We start from the raw sequence: 22,311 nt of genomic DNA, 5'->3' as shown, positions 1-22,311 counted from the left end.
TAGGAAACAGTCTAGCAGCGGAGCGTAGACCGAAGCCCAGAGCCGGGCCAAGGCAGAGCCTTGGGACTAGACATGGAAAAGAGCACAAAAGGAAAGAAAGGAGGGATGGTGCGTGTGCCAGGGAGCACTACAGAGCACCATAGGAGAGAGCGGGGCAGAGCAAGCAAAGACTGAGACCATAGGGAGGAACAAGGCAGAGCTAGGCAAGGTACGAAACAAGGCATAGTGAAAACTGGCAAGGCAGAGAATAACAGAAGGACTACAAGTCCAAGCAAGACAAAGACGAACATGGCACAACGGACAAACATAAGACAAGGCACGGGACAAGAGATGGAGCACGAGCACGGAGCGTGTGCAGATCTGCACGACAGAGCAGAGTGCAAGGGCACAGAATAGAGGGAGCGCCCCACAGACCAAGCAGCCATGCAGGGACAATACTCAGGCCCTGAGCATAGGAAGGGGCGGTCTAATATAGGGCATAGCACCTCCTCTTCCGGGTCAGGACCAGGGGAGAACTTCCTAGTTCAGATGCTCCAGGATCACAGAGCGCAGTCACATGATCAGGGTTTCAGACATGATGAGATGATCACAGAACCAGACAGTGCAGGATCTTAGGAAACGTCACATGATCAAGGTTTCAGACATGACGAGATGATTGCAGAACCAGACAGTGCAGGATCCTAGGAAAGGTCACATGATCAGAGTTTCAGACATGACGAGATGATTGCAGAACCAGACAGTGCAGGATCTTAGGAAACGTCACATGATCAAGGTTTCTAGACATGACGAGAAGATCACAGAAGACAAAGCAGAAACGCAGGCATCTTGCAGCTCAGCAGACATGAGGTGAGTGTGCACACTGCTCTAGGGAACAAGGAGGATAGCAGACATGAGATGCGCATGCACACCGCTCCAGGGTCATGAGGCAAAACAGACATGGCGGACATAACAGACATGGCGAGCATAACAGCTTCACCTTCAGGCCAAAATTGGACAACGCTTCAAACACTAAACCCAGGTGTTCCAGGTGATCTTCATAGGTTTTGGAGAAAACAATGACATCATCCAGGTACAACAGGACTGTTTCAAAGTTCATGTGTCCCAGGCAGCACTCTATCAGCCGTTGAAATGTTCCTGGGGCAGTGCAGAGCGCAAATGGCATATAATTGAACTCACAGAGACCCATTGGAGTGGTAAATGTGGTTTTCTCCTTATCTGCCTCTGCCACGGGAACCTGCAAGTACCCACTGGTGAGATCCAAGGTGGAAAAGTAATTAGCAGTTTTAAGTGCAGCTAAGGATTCCTCAATCCTAGGTAATGGGTAGGCATCTTTATGTGTAATGCTGTTAATTTTCCTGTAATCAATACACATTCCCATGGTACCATCCTTTTTCTTTACAAAAACTATTGGAGCTGCCCAGGGGCTACAACTGTCTCTGATAACCCCAGCTTCCTTCATCTCCCTCAACATACTCTTAGCACACTGGTACTGTGTTGGGGGTATAGGTCTGTACCTCTCCTTTATGGGTGGATGGTCTTCTGTGGGGATATGATGTTGAGCCCCTTTTGCCTGCCCAAAATCTAGTGGGTGTTTGCTGAATACCCGCTCATACTCTTGTGTCACTCTATAGACCCCATTTCTCTGGTATGAAGGTGTAGAGTCAGTTCCCACCTGCAGTTGCTTGCACCACTCTTCTAGCTGCTTCACAGAGCCATTGTCCTCCACCTGATCGGATGAGACCAAAGGCTCTGCTGCCTGCAAGGAGTTATTATTAACAGTGAGCAACTTAGCAACTGTGGCATACCGAGGTATTGTGGCCTCCTCCTCCCCACAATTCAAAAGGCGTACAGGTACTCTCCCTTTTCGTACATCAACCACCCCTCTGGCTGTCAGGACAGTGGGCCTGCTTTCGGAGTATACTGGTTCCACCAATGCCTGGTAATCCCTCCCTCTAAGGCCTATAGCTGCCCGACACCATATCAACATTTCATTCTTGGGGGGTGTTACAATGGGGAAAGCATCACTCACTCTGACGCTGCCAATCTCCCCGCCAGAGAGTTCTACCTGTTGCCTTTGCATCAGGGCTCGGATCTCCTTCTGCAGGACTCGTTGTTCTCTGGAACCAGCAGTCTCAGCCACCTGTTGCAACAAGACAATAACCTCGGACAGACAGTTTTCAATTACATTTGTACCAAGAGTCATCATGGGATTGCATTCACGTCGATCAGTATCAACAATTATCCAACCTTGAGACTTTAACTCTACCGTCCCACTTTAACAGTAATTTCCTTGCATCCAATCTGCGTGCAAGGTATGACCATTACTAGCAACTACTGTTAGTTCATCAGTTGGGCCTCGGGTGAGTTCAGAATCAGCCCAATACCTCTTGTACAAAATATACGGCACAGTGGTCACCTGGGAGCCAGTGTCCAGCAAAGCGTTCATGGGGATGCCGTCAATCACCACAGGAAGGATCGGTCTCCCTCCCACATACTAGGCTCTCCAGTTCCTTGGGCCTGGTGATCCTACTCCTGGGGGTTGGCCCTCTGTCCCAGGGGTTGCTCGTTTAAAGGAAAGTACCTTGCTCACAATCACAGTCTATGGCACACAGGACCCGGGGATACCGGGCGCCATAATCCTGTTCGTGACGCCAAGTTGGGACACCCTCCCAGGGCTGTGGGGTACTTGGTACCGGGCCAGTGTCAGGGGGATGTGTCACAGCAGCGGTGACCAGGTCCGTGGCCCTGGGCGCCCAGTATTAATGGCGGTGATGTAGTTAATGGTGGAATAGTTCGTGACGCCACCGTTGTGTTGGCAAGTATGGTGTTAGGCCAACGCTGCATACAGATCCGCTGGGACTGATGGTAGGGCGCAGCAAAGATGTAAAAGCTCCCCACAGGTGGAGCTGTAGTCCCAGGGCAGTGTAGATGTAACCGGCACGGGGATGTAGCAGTGCTGGAAGCGTAGGGGACAGACAAGACACTGCGGTTGCAGTTTCTGTACCTTTACTTAGTATATGCAGTCCAGGGTCCTGATCACAGATGGTATTGGGGCAGGTTAGCCTGGAAGCAGATCAGGATTCTCTCTCAGCAGAAGGGCTGTGCAGTCTCCTTCCTAGCGCCTTGTGGTGTGAAACACTCCAGTACTTAGTTACTCTGAAATGCCTCTCTTCAGATGTTTCTAGAACTATACTTGTATGACAGACAGCTGTAGCCTCTCTCGGGGACTCCTCTCTTCGGTCCTGGCTCTCTATTCAATTGCTGTTGTGTCCCAAGTCTTTGCCGGGAGCAGGGCATTTACAGCCTCCTACTCCTCTGGTATCTGTGGCAGGACCGTCAGTATCCGTACCACCGTGGAGACCAGGCTCCAGTTCTGTGCGCTCTCAAGCTGAGGGAGCTCGCCTTCTGCTGCTCGACCTCCAGCTTCGCACCTCCCGTCTGCACACTTCACCCTCCGCAGACTATCTGACCCGTCTTCCTCCTGGCCCTCAGAGGACACTCCTCTCCAGAATCCTGGTTCAGAGTCCCCCATGCTGGCCTGGAGTGGAACTGTGTTGCATGCATTAGGTTAACTGCTGGAGAGACCCATCACTGCTTCCAAGCCTGGCATTTACACTCCCCTGGGGGAAGGCAAAGCCAGTATGGCGACCATACCCCTGGGGGCGCCAGATTAGCACCCCCTTTTATTCCATAGTCCCCTCTCTTTTTAGATATAAAATGACTGCTGATCGAGGTGGCGGTGACCAGATGACCAGTCCATCAGCCCCTCAATTAGAAAAAAGCTTTCCCATGCTCCATCAGCCATCATTGCATTATACAGCTAACAAGACAGGATGGTATGTAATACAAAACAGGGCTCTATATAATCCAATATGTAAGGGACGGTACTGTACATAACAAGAGACGGCACTGTATAAGGGACAGTAATATACATAATAAAGGAGACTATGTTATATACATGTAGGTGTGTGTGGATATATATATATATATTTGTCGCTTTGTCGCCATAAAAGGAAGGGAGCCCAGACACATTTCTTGCACAGGGGCCCCAAGCTGTCAATGTCTGCCCCTGGATGGACGGACAGGCAAATAGTTTACAGACAGATAGGTAGATGGATGGATAGACAGGCGGACAGACCAATAGATGACGGATAGATCATGGATGGATGGATAGGCAGATAGACGGACAGTTGGACAGCTAGAAAGACAAATAGAAGACAGACTGACAGATGGATGAAGACAGATGGATGGACAAATAAATGACAGAGAGACGGATAGACGGACGGCTGGACAGATGACGGGTGCACGCACACCGCCTGCAGCCTCCGCCGCTCTGTGCTGTGAACTTTACATCACAGTATATGAAGGCTACAGCACAAGTCACGTCTCCAGACACACATTTGCGCATGCGCCCAAAGTGGTTACCAGGCGACGAGAACGCGGTGCTATATCCCTGGAAGGAGCAGTGATTTCCCGGGAGTCTGCGCCGCGGCACAATGTACCGGACCATGGAGATGTACATGGCGAGGAAGAAGAGAGCGCCCGACCGCGTGCTGTAAGTGCGGCCCCTCCGGGTGCTCCGGCCGCTCACTGCCTGTGTGTCTGCAGGTTATCAGATGAATGAAGAAGTGACCACACCAGTGTGAGGACTGAGGGGGTGAGAACAAGGCAGAGGGCAGGAATCATGGCCATACGGCTGATGGAGTTTATCAGATAGTCTGTGCCCTCGCAATCTCATCAAGCCCCCATAAAAGTCAAAGTGCACTCATACTTAGTGACTGAGCCCCCATAACAGCCAGAGTGCCCCCATAATCAGTAACTGAGCCCCAATAACAACCAGACTGCCCCCCATAATCAGTGATTGAGCCCCATAACAGCTAGACTGCCCCCATAATCAATGATTGAGCCCCCATAACAGCCAGACTCCTCCCATAATCAGTGCTTGAGCCCCTATAATAGCCAGAGTGCCCCATAAACAATGACTGAGCTCCCATAGCTGCCTAATTGCCCCCATAATCAGTGATTGAGCCTCGGTAACAGCCAGACTACCCCCCATAATCAGTGACTGAGCACCCATAACAACCAGAATGCCCCCATAATCAGTAACTGAGCCCCATAATAGTCAGACTGCCCCCCATAATCAGTGATTGAGCCCCCATAACAGCCAGACTGCCCCCAAAATCAGTGACTGAGCCCCCATAACAGCCAGACTGCCCCCATAACCAGTGACTGAGCCCCCATAACAGCCAGACTGCCTCCATAATCAGTGATATCAGTGATTGAGCCCCAATAACAGCCAGACTGCCCCCATAATCAATGATTGAGCCCCCATAACAGCCAGACTCCTCCCATAATCAGTGCTTGAGCCCCTATAATAGCCAGAGTGCCCCATAAACAATGACTGAGCCCCCATAGCTGCCAGAGTGCCCCCATAATCAGTGATTGAGCCCCAATAACAACCAGACTGCTCCCATAATCAGTAACTGAGCCCCCATAACAGCCAGACTGCCCCCATAATCAGTGACTGAGCCCCCACAACAGCCAGACTGCCCCCATAACCAGTGATTGAGCCCCCATAACAGCCAGACTGCCCCCATAACCAGTGATTGAGCCCCCATAACAGCCAGACTGCCCCATAATCAGTGACTGAGCCCCCATAACAGCCAGACTGCGTAACCAGTGATTGAGCCCTCATTAGCAGAATTGGAGTGCCCCCATAATCAGCTAGTGCCTCCACATAAAGAGCCATAGTGTTTCCCCAAATAAAGCTAAAGTGCCCCCTGTAGAGTCAAAGTGTTCAAAAATGTATATAAATACTGAGCATGTATCAGCAGCAGCCATTGAGAGGAGAATGGAAAGAAGGAACAAGACAACCTGCTCTTCCTGAGGGGTGCACATTTTATTAGGGGTACCCTTCTCCACATACTGTAACATTAGCAAATTAGGGGGGAAGGGAATTGGTCCAAGAGTCATACTGATGTTCTGTACTGCAAGGTGCGGGGTGCGAGAGGGCAGGGGCGTAATTATAATGGGTGCAGGGCCCTGGATCCTAGGGGGCCTCAGAAGGTCCCTCCTGACCCAGATCAATACTATTAATTACTGATACTTGTGATACCTGAGGGTCTTGTTGGAGATTTTGCACTGAGGCCACCAGATTCCAGTGACTCAAATGGAAGAAAGGTAAAGTGAGCATGTTCTAGGAGACGGGCTAAATCTGGAGAAAATCCTCTTGTCAGGGAGGAAAAAAAAGGGTGAGAAAGGAAAGTAGCGCTTTTCTGAGCGCAGTAGGTGAGTATAGGTGTGAACATTAAAAGAAAACCCTCTAACATGCTGGGGGGTGCGGGTACAAATACTGATGGCTGCGGCCAAACTGGAGAGTTCAGGAGTAGAAAATCCGGCGCTGACAAAGGCAAAGAGATAAAATGAAAATAAAAATGTATTTAAAAACGCAGTGCATTTCAGCTGTGCCCAGCCTTCCTCAGGTGTTCACCTACTTCCCGCACACATAACTAAGCGGCTCTTTCTGTAGTTCTGCAATCACCATATGAACAGGGAAGCTCAGGATGAGCAATGCTGCAGTGTATGGATTTGTGGAGGACAAGGAAAAATGTGACATCCAAAATGAATCCTTCTTCTGTGACTTCTGATTTATTATCTGGGATAACTATTGCTCTTGTCAACAGGCCAAATACGTACAGAATATTTAATGAAAATCTATTTGACGTGAGTTTGGATCAAAGTAAAATCATGCCTCCTATTCTGGTCAAGAAGTCTGATAACCCTCCGCCACATCCCAGGTCTCCAAATCGAAACAACGTGCCACATCCGTACCATGCTAGGTTCATCCGAGACAATGTCAGGTGCTTGAATGAACCTACAACCTACATGTTAACCTCAAACACCAAACACAAGCAGGTAAGTGCCGCCCAATACTGTGAGCCTGACTAGCGTCATAGTCCTCTGCCACCTGGCACAACCACAGATGCTACTAACCAGGCACTCAGCCCTATGGCCCCATGCAAAGAAAACTAATGTCAGCAGAATCCTGGTGTGGCCAACGATATAATGTGTATGGGGGCGTCAGGCGACTGATGGTCGGGGGAGATGTCAGGCATGCAATTCTGATTTCAGACTGCCGATCGCATTCTGTCCCTGAGATAAGCTACGAGCCGACATGTCAGTCAGCGGCTTTCTCATAGAGAACACGAGCGCTCAGCTGAGTGTGCGCTCCTGTCTATGGGAGAGTCTGCTGAGATGGCTGGTGGCTGAACGATCAGCTGAAGCATGGTTTAGCCTACAGACATCTAAAGTGTATGGCCGCCTTAAGAAAAGGTGTAACTGGGGGGGACCTTGGTGTTAGGTGCCAGGTAGGGGGGCCAAGATTCAACTGTATTATGACCTGCTTAACTAGATTCAGGGCAAGGGCAGCGAGTGTAACAATTATATGAGTACTACGGACTCGGATTGCGTGGGATAATATGAAACTGAGATCAAAGCTGATGTACATAAGTATATTAAGAAGTGCAATAAAACTAACAGAGCACTTCCTGCAATAGTAATGAAAACAACACATATAGAATAATGCAAGTGAAACAAAAATAACAGCACTTCCTGCAATAGTAATGAAAACACTGCACAATATAGAATGATGAAAGTAAAGCAAAACTAACAGAGCACTTCCTGCAACAGTAATGACTGCACAGCACAATATGGAAATGTCCAGTGTAACTGACGAGTGGGGCGCGACCGCTAATATGAACCAGTCCAACAGTAATATGCAGGTGTGCACGAGTCACTAAACATGGGAGTCCAGCAGCTAGTATGAGAGTAAGCACACCGCATTTAATAAGGAAGTCCAGCGATATTATGATGGAGCACGCACACAGCACTAAAGTGTAGAAGTCCAGCAATCATATGGGTGTAAATGCGCATGGCACTTAAACGTAGAAGACCAGCATTATAAGGAGTGGCATTAACAGCAGAAGGTCACTATATATACATTTTTGGGCTGAAAGTCCCACACAAGTCCAGCAACGCAACCCAACAAACACAGGCCTAGAGGAGATGGTGATGTCTCAAGATTCTTTACGGGCCACAGCAGATCCACAGGCGAATAGTTCCACACTAGATGTCCAGACAGTAATTAAGCACAGACAGGATCAGGGAGATGCACAGAGACCTGTAGGCTGCAGAACGTGGAGAGGCAGAGCACCGACTAATGAGCAGCAGCAGGTAGTCCACCAGCAGACAGTGAGTAGCTCAGGAGCCAACAGCAACAAAATACTCAGGCAAAGAGGAGCACACGGCCGGACTTAAATAATCAGAACAGACAGGAAGTTCCATGACAAGATGAGATACAAGACTCCATCTTGGATAAGGGCGAACAGGCACAAAGGAAAGGTCAGAAGCAATATCCAGTGGCGGATTATACTGAGGTCAATCTGGGCGGTAGTCCAGGGCCCAGTGGTGTGGGGGGGCCCACCAGCACAAGGAAAATTGCCCCATTATAATCTGCCACCATAACGCCACGCCCCCCCCATATACCGAACCCTTCCTCCCCCTATCAGACCCACCGGCCACTGCAGCGCCAGCCCCTCACTAATAAATCTCTGCTCTGTGCGCACAGGACCTGTGATGAGGTCACAGGTCCTGTGCACACAGCCCTCAATGTATTGTATGTGGGACTGCTGTGCTGGTTGTCATGGTGCTGGAAGAGGGAATTATGTGTGGGGTCAGGAGGGGTTTACAGAGTGAATGTAGCTGCGTGTGTGTGCGAGGTGTACAGAGCAGAGCCGCGTGTGTGCGAGGTGTACAAAGCTGAGCCGTGTGTGTACGAGGTGTACGGAGCAGAGCCGCGAATGTGCGAGGTGTACGGAGCGGAGCTGCGCGTGTGCGACATGTACGGAGCAGAGCCGCGAATGTGCGAGGTGTATGGAGCAGAGCTGCACATGTGTGAGGTGTACGGAGCAGAGCTGCACACGTGCGAGGTGTATGAAGCGGAGCCGTGTGTGTACGAGGTGTAAGGAGCGGGGCTGCGCGCATGCGAGGTGTACGTAGTGGAGCCACATGTGTGCGAGGTGTACGGAGCGGAGCCGTGTGTGTGTGCGAGGTGTACGGAGCGGAGCCGTGTGTGTGTACGAGGTGTACGGAGCAGAGCCGTGTGTGTACGAGGTGTACGGAGCGAAGCTGCATGTGTGTACGAGGCGTACGGAGCGAAGCCGCATGTGTGTACGGAGCAAAGCCACGTGTGTGTACGAGGTGTACGGAGCAAAGCCGCATGTGTGTACGGAGCGGAGCCGCGTGTGTATGAGGTGTACGGAACGGAGCCCTGTGTGTACAGAGCTGAGCCGTGTGTTTACGGAGCGAAGCTGCGCGTGTAAGAGGTGTACGGAGCCGCGCGCGTGCGAGGTGTACGGAGCAGAGCCACGAGTGTACGGAGTGGAGCCGCGTGTGTGTACGAGGTGTACAGAGCGAAGCCGCATATGTGTACGAGGTGTACGGAGCAAAGCCGCGTGTGTGTACGTGGTGTACAAAGCGGAGCCGCGTGTGTATGAGGTGTACGGAACAGAGCCCTGTGTGTACAAAGTGTACAGAGCTGAGCCGTGTGTTTATGGAGTGGAGCCGTGTGTGTATGAGGTGTATGGAGCAAAGCCGCATGTGTACAAGGTTTACTGAGCAGAGCCATGTGTGTACAAGGTGTACAGAGCGTGGCCGCATGTGTATAAGGTGTACGGCGTAGAGCCGCATATGTACAAGGTTTACGGAGTGGAGCCATGTGTGTACTGAGTGGAGCCGTGTGTATGCGAGGTGTACGGCGCGAAGCCGTGTGTACGAGGCATACAAAGCGGAACCGTGTGTGTATGAGGTGTGCGGAGCCATGCGTGTACATGGTGTATGATGGGGAGCATTCATACCTCCCAACCGTCCCAGATTTTGAGAGTCTGCCCCACTGCCCCGACCGGGAGCTTACTTTTCCCGCGGACACAGGAGTATACGGCGGAGCCCCGAGCAGCACTTGAAAACTCGCACGTGACATTCCATCGGAAGTGACGTGCTGGAAGCTGACCGGAGGAGATTGTGACGGAACCATGGAGGCGCTTCAGGGAATGCTTCAGATCATCACCATGTCCTATGTCCTCTTCCGACAGCACGGACAGCGGGATCGCCTTGGACTCGGGGATATTGGCCATGTGAGTGGATCATGATATGTCCTGCACCAGGAGGCTCAGGTGGGCACTACAATGTGAGCCAGGCTGGTATAGTATCTTTATAGAATCTTTCTTTCTTTCCCCTCTTTCCTTGTCTTTCTTTCTTTCTCTCTCTGTTCTTTGTTTCTTTCACTTTCTGTTCTTTCTTTACCCTCTTTCTTTCTCTCTCCCTCTCTGTTCTTTATTTCCCCTTTCTTTCTCTCTTTGTTCTTTCTTTCAACTCCTTCTTTCTCTTTCCTTCTTTCTCTCTGTGTTCCTTCTTTCCCCTCTTTCTTTCTCTCTCCCTCTTTGTTCTTTCTTTCCCCTTTCTTTCTTTCTTTCTTTTTTCTCTCTCTGTTCTTTCTTTCCCCTCTTTCTTTCTCTTTGTTCTTTCTTTCTCTCTCCCTCTCTGTTCTTTCTTTCCCCTCGTTTTTTCTCTCTCTGTTCTTTTTTCTGTCCCCTCGTTCTTTCTCTCTGTTCTTTCTTCCTTACTCTCTCTGTTTCTCTTTCTTTCTTCTTTCTTTCTCTCTGTTCTTTCTTTATCTCTCCTTTCTTTCTCTCTCTTTTTTCTTTTCTCTCTTTCTCTGTTCTTTCTTTCTTTTCCTCAGTGCCAGTCAGTGTGCCCACAGTACCAGCCACTGTGCCCTCAGTACCAGTCAGTGTGATCAGCAGTGCTAAATGGGTGTGGTTGGGGCGTGGACATGGGTGTGACTAGTTGTGAAATGGGTGTGGTCAGGCGGCCGGTAACCAATCATCATAGTGGAAGTCACCTGTTTCCATCAACTTTGTTATATGTGGGCAGTGGGCACCTCTAGTAAGGTGGGCACGAGATGGCGGGTTTTGTCACCTCTGCCTTACACATAAGTTACTATGAGGTGTACTTTATTCCTGACACATTTCTTTCTTGGCCTACTGAGCGAAATGTTTTGACCAGTTGAAAGTTATACAACCTGAGGATTGTGCATCTGTGCGCTGCCTGCATATATATGTATATTTACTTACTCCGACCCCTATATAAACCCTTCCCCTCCTACCGCCATCCACTTTCCCATGCTCCTGGGGTCTTTTTTGGTCCCCCCTTGGTCCTCCACATGCTGAACATCTGGGACATGACTAACATTGCGCAATGTGCGCTTGTATGTCGCCAGATGCAGCGTCATGTCCAATGTGTAAGGAAACGGCGACTTGTCTGGCGTTAACCCCTCTGCTGACATGTTGGACACAGCCTGTGATGAGGAGCGTCTCTTCCTGTGTATCTGGCCACAGGCTGCACATCGGAGGCTGCTTCTATCTGGGGAAGTTCATGAAGCAGAAGCCTCTGTGTGACTCATGTGAAGTAACTTGTCTGACAGGTCATGGGTCCAGGTCAGCATGTGATTGCAGACTATTAGCTGGTTTCGATCTAAGGTACAGGTGAGTCAGGACTAGATGTTGGGTGGAAGCCTTCCAGTATTTGTAAGGCCTCGTGCACACGCTGAGTATTTGGTGAGTTTTTACCTCGGTATTTATAAGGCCTCGTGCACACGCTGAGTATTTGGTGAGTTTTTCACTTAGTATTTGTAAGGCCTCATGGACACGCTGGGCATTTGGTGTTTTTTACCTCAGAATTTGTGAGTCCTCATGCACATGTTGCGTATTTGCAGAGGTTTTTTTTACCTCAGTATTTAACCCCTTCCCGCCCCTTGACGCACCGTATGCATCATGAAAACTAGTGACTTCCCAATCCCCTCACATGACCGAGGGGCCCACAGAGTCTGAACAGCCCAGGGCCCTGGCTACCCTTAATCCACCCCTGGCTATATCACTGTCTAGGAATGGGTTGGGTGTTTCAGATTCTGGATTAGTTTTGCTCGGGGATGTATGGGAAATGTAATTATAGCTCCAACTTGAAGCCACCATATCCCATGGACAGTGTCTTTGGTCTCCGGAAAATCTATTTCCCTGACACCTCCCTGCCCTATTAGTCAGATTTCATACAGGTAATACTTATACTGTGACATCTACCTAAATGACACCTCTGTGATAAGACCATCCCAATTCTAGGTCACATTTTTCTGTGATGAGTTGTAGATCTTTTCTATATCGACCCAATACTTTGACAGAACCACCCTTCTAAGGCTTTGTCCAAGCCTGGATATAATGTGGATTTTACCTGTGAATTTGTAGAGCTAAAATTCACAGCACATTACAATAGCGGTCAAGTAGATGAGATTTATAAACTGTGAACAGGGCCTGACAAACTGTCTTTAAAGATAACCTGTCATAAGGATTTTATTCCTCAAACTAATGGCATGTATGTAATTCATGCTGATTACACCTTACATTTCTTGTAGAAATCCATTTTGCTGTTTTACAGAAACAAATATATAGTTGAAGTTGTATGCTAATGAGTTGCAAGTGCAGTGGGCAGGCCGTGCACTACAGCTATCCTGCCTCTATGCCTTTTCCTCGCACAGAGCCTGCCTCCTGTCTCTGACTGATAGGTCACTGAAACATGACCTATCCCCGCTTTCTCCCCCTTGCTAAGCCTCACCCTCACTGTGGCCACACTGTTTTTCATGTGAGCTGCAAACAGTGCTTTAAGGGCTCATACTCATCTGCGTATAATTTGAGCAAGTGAAATACAATAAAAAAATCGGATTTCACTCTCACAAATGTTATTCACTGATTCAGTGCTCAGCTGCAATTTTTTTCACAGCTGTGATCGATCCAAGAAAAAACTTGCAGCATGCTGCTAATGGCCGTGTATATCGGGTGAGACTTGCCAATGCAAGTTAAAGGATGCGAGAAAAAAATTGCACAGCACATGGACCCATGTGTATGCCGTTTGATTTTTACACACCCATCTCATAGGAAACCAACATTTCCTTAGCCAAGTACAGTAAATTCACAACCCGAGCCGACTGAATAGAATAGATATAGAGATAGAATAGATAGAAAGATGTCAGTGACATATATAGAGCAGTCCATGTGCAGCTTACTGTACATGTTTTTAGCTAATAAATGAAAAAAAAAAATGGCTTGAGATTCTCCTAATTTTTAAAAAAACAGCTGGGGGAAAGCAGACAGGGACAGGTGTTATTATTCTGGGAAGGGGCCACTATCCATGGATCTTCCCAACTTATTAATAACAGCTCACAGCTGTCTGCTTAGCCTTTACTGGTTATTAAGAAGGGGACCCCCCAAAAAAATGACATGGGGTCCCCTCTTTTTTTCATGACTAGCAAAGGCTAAACAGACAGTTAATGACTGATATTAATAGGCTGGGAAGGTGCAATGGATACTGGCCTCCTCCCAAACTAATAACACCAGCCCTCAGGATCCCAGAAATGCCACATCCATTAGATGCGCCAATTCTGGCGCTTAGCCTTGGCAATCAGAGTAATAGTTTTGGGGTTGATGTCAGCAGTTTTATGTCTGCTGACATCAAGCCCAGGGGTTAGTAAAGGAGGGGTGTCTATCAGACACCCCCATTACTAACCCCATAGTCAAAAATAATAAAGATACAGAGAAATGTCCTTTAATTAAAAAAACACTCCCATACCCTCTTTTAGCCATTTATTCTCAAGGAAATCAAAGTTGTACTCACCTGTCTTCTGTAATTCCATATTAAGGAGTTCCCACTGCGATCCCCAACTCTGCTACATTCGGATGGTGTGTTGAGTGGTGACATCAGTAATGTGACCGCACAGCACACCAGCTGGAACACACTGAGAGTACCGTGAGAAATTTCCGGCTGCACTGAATGGTGGCATAATTAAGGTTACCGCAGGTGACAGGCAGCGGTTCTCATGGTAAGCTCTTTGTGAGCCAGCCTGTGAACTGCAGTTACCTTAGTGATGTCACCGCTCACAGCATGAAAACTTTCTCACAGTGCAAACAGTGACATCAGTAACGTTAAAGCAGTCCACAGGTGGCAAACTCACACAGAGCTTACCGTGAGAACCACTGCCTGTGACCTGCGGTAACCTTAATTACTTCACCGCTCATCACTGTACCCGGAAATTTCTCACGGTACTAACTCTGTGTTCCGCTTGCCAATCCACCAGGGCAAGTGGGAAGAGCTGAGGCTAAGTGCCAGAATCGGTGCATCTAATGGATGCGTCATTTCTGGAGCTGCAGAGGGCTGGTGTTATTAGTCTGGGAGGGAGTCTATTAATATCTGTCACGGGGGCTTAGTTCAACTAAGGCTGAAATACCCGGGGCCCCTGTGGTGTCCCTTTTACTAGGGGAAACCCTGTCTGACCCTCAACCCAGGGTTTTTGCTGAAGGTGCAAATGCCTGAGCCTCCGACCTTTCCTTATCTCCTGCTCAGCCCTGCACTTAACCCTCCACCCAGTGAGGAGTCACACCACCAAAGCTCCCACACAAATAATGACAGACAGGGAGAACTTAAACTGCACTGCGCCGCACACACACAGGAATAAACAGTAATGTGAACAGGGAACAACTAAACACAAATATGGGAAGGAGAAAGGATAACGACGGATCATACGACACCAGATATGAATCTCTCTCTCTTGAACACCTCCACTCCAGACCGGAACCACTTGGTATGAAACACAAGCTATAATCGGCGACGCCCATATGCCAGTATGACTATTTAAAGACCGTGGGCGTGACTAACCTTCCAACCTGGTCTCCAGCAGGATTAACCCCCGAGAGCCTGAAGATTAAACCGGCGCCACTGAGGCTATAGTGGCTGGAGGTGGAACTACCTCTGCCTGCCGGATGCTGTGGTGTGAACAGCGTCCGACATGACAGTACCCCGTCTTCTACGAGGGACCCCAGGGCCCTCAAGACTCATAGGACCCGGCTTGTCCGGATGACGACGGTGAAAAGAACTGACCAGCCGATCCGCATGTATGTCTGAGGCTGGAACCCAAGACCTCTCCTCTGGACCATACCCCCGCCAGTGCACCAAATACTGAAGAGTACGGCGTACTACTCGAGAGTCCACCACCTTGGCGACCTCGAACTCTAACTCGCCATCCACCATGACTGGAGGTGGCATCGGCGTCGTGTCCACCAAGCCTACCACCTTTTTCAATAAAGCCCTGTGAAAAACGTTATGTATTCTGTACACCGCAGGAAGTTCCAACCGATAAGCCACTGGGTTAATGATGGCAGAAATCCTAAAAGGCCCAATAAACCTTGGACCCAGTTTTAAAGATGGGATTTTGAGTTTTATGTTCTTCGTAGCTAACCACACCCATTCACCCACACACAGGTCCGGACCTGGCACGCGTCTACTGTCAGCCACCCGTTTGTACCTGGCACTCATGCTCAACAAATGCTGTTTCACCCGCCTCCAGACTGATGACATTTGGGCTCCTAGCTGATCCTCCTCCGGGACACCCCCGGAGTCACCCTGACGTAAGGTACAAAACTGAGGATGTTGACCGTACACACAAAAGAATGGAGACTCTCCTGATGACTCTTGGCGGTGATTATTTAATGCGAATTCGGCCAGAGGAAGGAAAGTAGACCACTCCTCCTGGTTGTCGGACACAAAGCATCGTAAATACTGTTCTAGATTTTGGTTCATGCGCTCAGTTTGTCCATTAGACTGTGGATGAAACGCCGATGAATGTGACAACTTGATCCCCAACCTAGAGCAAAAAGCTTTCCAAAACCTCGCCACAAATTGCGTACCCCTATCAGATACTATGTCAGACGGTACTCCGTGGAGTCTGACCACCTCCTTCACAAATACCTGAGCCAACGTCTTAGCATTGGGCAAAGAGGACAACGCCACAAAATGCGCCATCTTTGAAAAACGGTCAACCACCACCAGGATGACCGTGTTCCCTGCCGAGGCTGGCAAGTCAGTGATAAAATCCATGGAGATTTCTGTCCATGGCCTATTGGGTACCCCCAGAGGCTGTAGTGTGCCAGCAGGACGGGTTCGGGGTGACTTAGCCCTAGCGCACGTGATGCAAGCTGCCACGTACGAGACCACGTCCTGCCGGATTTTGGGCCACCAGAAACGACGCGATACCAGCTCTAAGGTGCCCTTCACCCCTGGGTGACCAGCCAGTACCGAATCGTGGTGTTCCTTCAACACCTTAGGCCGAAGATGCAGGGGTACAAATGATTTGTTGGCGGGAAGTCCTGGTGGTACCTCCTCTTGGGCCTCGGCAATCTCCGCCTCTACCTCAGTCGTGAGAGCCGAGACCACTACCCCTTTCTGGAGGATGGGTACCGGCTCTTCCCGAGGTTCTCCCCCCGGAAAACACCTAGACAAAGCATCCGCCTTGGTGTTTTTAGCCCCGGGACGGTACGTCACAAGAAAATTGAAGCGAGTAAAAAACAATGCCCAGCGAGCCTGCCTAGGAGACAGACGCTTGGCCGACTCCAGGTAGAGCATATTCTTATGGTCGGTGATAACTGTGACCTGGTGAGCCGCCCCCTCCAAGAAGTGTCGCCATTCCTCAAAAGCCAGTTTGATGGCCAACAACTCCCTGTTGCCGATATCATAATTCCGTTCGGCCGGCGACAGCTTCTTGGAGAAGTAGGCGCATGGATGCATCTCGCTCAAGGACGAGCCTTGAGACAGTACTGCCCCCACTCCCACCTCCGACGCATCAACCTCTACCACAAAAGGTTTAGACACGTCTGGTTGCACCAGAATGGGGGCTGAAGCAAAACTATTCTTCAGACGCTCAAATGCACGTATAGCCACCTCAGGCCAGTTCGCCAGATCGGCACCCTTCTTTGTCATGTCCGTGAGCGGTTTGGCGACAGTCGAAAAGTGTTTTATAAATTTCCTATAATAATTCGCAAACCCAAGGAACCGCTGGAGTGCTTTCAGACTCTCCGGCCTCTCCCATTGCAACACCGCTTGCACCTTAGCGGTGTCCATTTTAAAACCGGCTGCGGACACAATATATCCCAAAAAGGGCAACTCCTGGACAAAAAATAAACATTTTTCCAGCTTAGCATAGAGCTGGTTCTCCCGGAGCAACTGTAACACCTGCCTAACATGCTCCAAATGAGTGTCCCGATCGCTAGAATAAATGAGGATATCATCCAGGTATACAATCACAAATCTCCCCAGGACATGAGCAAATACATCATTAATAAAATGTTGGAAAACGGCAGGCGCGGTGGTCAACCCAAACGGCATAACCAGACTCTCAAAATGACCCTCAGGAGTGTTAAACGCCGTCTTCCACTCATCCCCCTGACGGACCCTTATGAGGTTATACGCCCCCCTGAGGTCCAGCTTGGAAAACCATTTCGCCCCCGCTACCTGGTTGAACAAATCCGGGATCAACGGCATTGGGTAGGGATCACGGATAGTAATCTGGTTTAACTCTCGGAAATCCAGACACGGGCGTAACCCCCCATCTTTCTTAATGAAGAAAAACCCCGCGGCTACAGGCGAGGACGAAGGCCGGATGTGACCTTTGCTCAGACTCTCCGCGATGTAGTCTTTCAGAGCTTGTCTCTCAGGACCAGAAATATTAAACATCCTGGCCTTAGGTAATTTGGCCCCGGGTTTTAACCTAATAGCACAGTCATAGGCTCTATGTGGAGGCAGTTCTGAGCAACCCTTCTCAGAGAAAACATCCGCGAAATCCTGCAAAGCCTCCGGCAGGCTGGGCGTCACGGCGGACACACGTGGCCAAGCAATTGTCTTGGCAGAAACCACTCCATTGCACTATGTCCTGAGTTTTCCAATCAATTACCGGGTTGTGCCTGGACAGCCATGGAAAACCCAGGACCATTTGAGCTGGGAGATTACGGAGGACCCTACATGTAACCGACTCAGAATGTAGGACCCCAATGTGGAGTTTCACCTCTGCCACAAACTCAGTAATCTCCCCTTGAGGGAGGGGAACAGCATTAATGGTCACCACCTGTATGGGGTGAGGAAGTTTTTCGATCTTAAACCCGGCGGTGTGTGCAAACTCCTCATCTATGAGATTGGTGGCGGAACCGCTATCCACAAACACTGATATAGGTAGCTCTCTGCCGGCGATAATAACCTTGGCAGGGAGCATACATTGAGATACCATCATGGAGGATATGCATACGCTCAGTTGGGTCTCCTCCATACCCTCTGAGCTTAACAGTTTTCCGCCGGTGTGACCCTCTTAGGTAGTACCGGGCAAACGTTAACATAATGACCTCCTTTACCACAGTAGAAACATGCTCCGGGCTTCCGGAATCCCGGAGCGCGAGGCTGAACCTGTGCCACGCCAGCAATCTGCATAGGTTCAGGGGACTCATCTACTTCAACCACACCTGCACCTCTGTTTTCCCCCAGAGGTAGCGTCTCCTGTGCCCCCTGACGAAAACGGCGATCAATACGTATCACCAAACTCATGGCAGACTCCAATGATGCCGGAGTCTCATACATCAGGAGGGCTTGTTTCACCCTCACTGATACCCCATGAATAAACTGGCTCCGCAGTGCTGGGTCATTCCACTGTGTGTCTACAGCCCAGCGGCGAAATTCCGAACAATAGTCTTCTGCCAAGCGCTCCCCCTGGCGGAGGGCGCGGATTTTAGATTCCGCTAGAGCCAGTCGGTCAGGGTCATCGTAAATGAGCCCGAGGGCAGAAAAAACATTATCGACCGAATGAAATGTAGCAGAGTCAGCTGGTAAGGAAAATGCCCATGCTTGGGGGTCACCACTCAGTAATGACAACACCAGCCCTACTCGCTGGGCCTCATTACCTGAGGATATTGGCCGCATGCGGAAGTATAATTTGCAGGCCTCCCGAAATACGACAAATTTGCTGCGATCGCCTGAAAATCGTTCTGGCAGCGGAAACTTCGGCTCTGCACCGATACCTGCAGATGCCGTTTGCACCTGTATGGACAGCGCCGCCAACTGGCGGGTTATGGAATCTAATGGATCCATGGACTCCTGAAAAAATGTGGGCCGATTATAATGTCACGGGGGCTTAGTTCAACTAAGGCTGAAATACCCGGGGCCCCTGTGGTGTCCCTTTTACTAGGGGAAACCCTGTCTGACCCTCAACCCAGGGTTTTTGCTGAAGGTGCAAATGCCTGAGCCTCCGACCTTTCCTTATCTCCTGCTCAGCCCTGCACTTAACCCTCCACCCTCCACCCAGTGAGGAGTCACACCACCAAAGCTCCCACACAAATAATAACAGACAGGGAGAACTTAAACTGCACTGCGCCGCACACACACAGGAATAAACAGTAATGTGAACAGGGAACAACTAAACACAAATATGGGAAGGAGAAAGGATAACGACGGATCATACGACACCAGATATGAATCTCTCTCTCTTGAACACCTCCACTCCAGACCGGAACCACTTGGTATGAAACACAAGCTATAATCGGCGACGCCCATATGCCAGTATGACTATTTAAAGACCGTGGGCGTGACTAACCTTCCAACCTGGTCTCCAGCAGGATTAACCCCCGAGAGCCTGAAGATTAAACCGGCGCCACTGAGGCTATAGTGGCTGGAGGTGGAACTACCTCTGCCTGCCGGATGCTGTGGTGTGAACAGCGTCCGACATGACAATATCAGTCCGCAACTGTCTAACCTTTGCTGATTATTAAAATAGGGGGGAGTCCACATCATTTTTTGGGAGGTCCCCACTTTTTGGTAACCAGTAAAGACAGCTGTGAGTTGTTATTAATAAGCTGGGAAGATCAATGGATAGTGGCCCCTTCCCAGAATAATAACACCAGCTTGCAGCTGTCTGCTTTCTCTCAGCTGGTTATTAAAAATAAGGGGAATCCCATGCCATTTTTATTTCAAATAAATTATTTATTTAATATGTTTAAATAGGATAAATATCCCACATGAAATGCAATAAAGGGTGCTAGTTTATTATATGTAGGGGGCTTGTGACGTTAATTATCTACAAGACATCTATCCAATCTATCTATATTAAAGATTGCTTTATTACTTAAAAAAAACTACCTTTAAATTACAGAGAATTACTGTATGTAAAAGCTGATGTTAAAAACGCATTGCATACGGATGCCATACGGGCATCACACCGATGCTACTTGATAAAAATCGTATTGTACTCGCTTGACACTCGTCCTTCTTTTTAGGAACATCAGGGTGATTTTATTCACGTGTGAGTGTGAACCCTAAAACACATAGTAAATAGGATTAAAATGTGACAATTTACTGCATCAAAAACAAGACAACGCTCAATAAGTCCCATTATATTTTAAGTTGAGAATTTCAGCAGTTTTCTCTTGTGTTATGTCAATATTTTCTTGGTTGTTACATTCTCACATTTAGTTCATTTAACAAAGTAAACATAAATAATGATTTTGGCCTTTTTCCTGATAGCACAAAAGAAACCAAGGCAGATAATCACATTTCATATGGCTTCTAATGTTTTTATCAAAGCTTACATTGGAACTATTCCAGATGTATCACACAGAACATTGGCCATTTTATTTGACTGGCTGATTGTGCTTCCGTTACCAGTTTACCAGTACAATTAGCATTACTATTCTCCATATCGGAGGACAGTGAAGGTCTGTCCCCCAATATGGATCTCGTCATTGTGTGCACCAGCACATCTCTTACTAAAATGTTATTCTGGAAAATTTAGTGATGTGCAATCATTTACCAAATATTGGCTATATATCAGAGCAAGTGCCAGGGCCCAGGTGTCAACTTGCACGATCCAAAGTATACATCATACAGTATGGTAGAATGTGAAGGCTGTTGTGAGTTCATTTTCCCCTTCACTACTGAGGCCCGAGGAACTCTCTCTTCTGGTAGATAAAGGTAGTGAGCCTGATTATCAAACACCTGAGTTTGATGATGATGACTGGCTGAGTGGAGTTACTGACTGGATATAAGGCTGCCGACGCCCTTCTGCCCTGCGGGTGATTTCTCTGTGGGATCCTTGGAGACCAGTCTGAATTCCTGCTCTTCTAAAGCTAAGTTTTCTGCTCGGCTTTTTGCAATGGTGCTTTGACTTTGTTTTGCTTTGTTTTTCTGGATTTCTGTCATTCCCTGCTGGGGTGAGCTGAATTCCTTTAGCCCTGTCTTCTGAAAATACCTGAGTGCTGATTTAGTTTTTGAAGCCTAGCTGCTTCAGGGTCTTTTTCCATATCAGCTGTTGGCTTATGTCTTTGATAGGGTTTTGGCAGATTGCAGACAGCAACCTTCCTTTCCTTTTCTGTTTAGTTAGCTTGGGCCCCATCGTTTGCTCAGCCTATCTTTCTATCTGTGTGAGTTTTTTTTCATCTTGCTTCACCGTCATTATATGTTGGGGGCTGCCTTTTACTTTGGGGTCTGCTCTGGGGCAGTTTAGATTTCCTTTTCTGTCTTTAGGCTATTTAGCGCTCCGGCTGTGATCAAGGGGTCTAGGGCATCGTAGGAACCCCCCACGGCTACTGCTAGTTGTGTTGATAGGTTCAGGGGTCTGCAATCTGATAGTTGCCAACTTCTCTGGTTTTCTGGACGTAGCTTCTATTTTTGTGTCTGCCTCCTACGGTGACTCAATCATAACAGAATCACCCGCCATACCGCAGATCCTAGGGTACTCAATAGCAGGAAAGAATTGTAAAAAAAAAAAAAAAAAGTGTGTATATTTTTCCTCTATATCTCTGAGGCCGTAGGGGGAATTTTTTTTTTTTCTCTCAATGGAGATAAAGCAATTGTCTGATCATGTGGAGCAGCTCGCTGCGGAAGTGCGGGGAATTTCCGCCTACCTTGCTCATTCACATGCTGCTGAACCAAAGATTTCTACACCTGATGTATTTTTTGGGGATCGGTCTAAATTTTTGAATTTCAAAAATAATTGTAAATTATTTTTTGCCTTGAAGCCTAACTCGTCAGGGAGCTCCGCGCAGCAGGTTAAAATTGTCATCTCTTTGCTGCGTGGCGATCCCCAGGATTGGGCGTTTTCTTTGAAACCAGATGATCCTATTCTGACTAATGTGAATGCATTTTTTCAGGCCTTGGGGTTGTTGTATGACGAACCTAATGCCATTGATCAGGCTGAAAAGACCCTGCTGGCATTGAACCAGGGTCGTGATTCTGCAGAATTGTACTGTCAAAAATTCCGAAAGTGGGCAGTACTTACTACCTGGAATGATAATGCCTTGGCTGCTCTCTTTCGGAAGGGGTTGTCAGAAGCCGTAAAAGATACTA

The 22,311-nt window shown here is 48.7% G+C and overlaps 1 protein-coding gene across 1 annotated transcript in view; it reads left to right on the top strand.

The window, feature by feature from the left end:
* The first annotated feature begins 710 nt into the window (after positions 1 to 710).
* Positions 711 to 22,311, top strand: part of CIMIP6 (ciliary microtubule inner protein 6) — a 53,955-nt gene continuing 32,354 nt past the window's right edge. Inside the window, exons 1-2 of the mRNA XM_073553921.1 lie at positions 711 to 846; positions 6,684 to 6,915. Coding sequence (XP_073410022.1) covers positions 764 to 846; positions 6,684 to 6,915 — 315 coding nt within the window. The 5' untranslated portion in view covers positions 711 to 763. The remainder of the gene's footprint in view (positions 847 to 6,683; positions 6,916 to 22,311) is intronic.

This window comes from Dendrobates tinctorius, unplaced genomic scaffold (genome assembly GCF_039654945.1).
Source record: "Dendrobates tinctorius isolate UK_male_01 unplaced genomic scaffold, ASM3965494v1 ptg000203l, whole genome shotgun sequence".
Lineage (NCBI taxonomy): Eukaryota > Metazoa > Chordata > Amphibia > Anura > Dendrobatidae > Dendrobates > Dendrobates tinctorius.
Note: the sequence above shows the minus strand (reverse complement) of the source record. Positions and strands in the feature narration are given on the sequence as shown.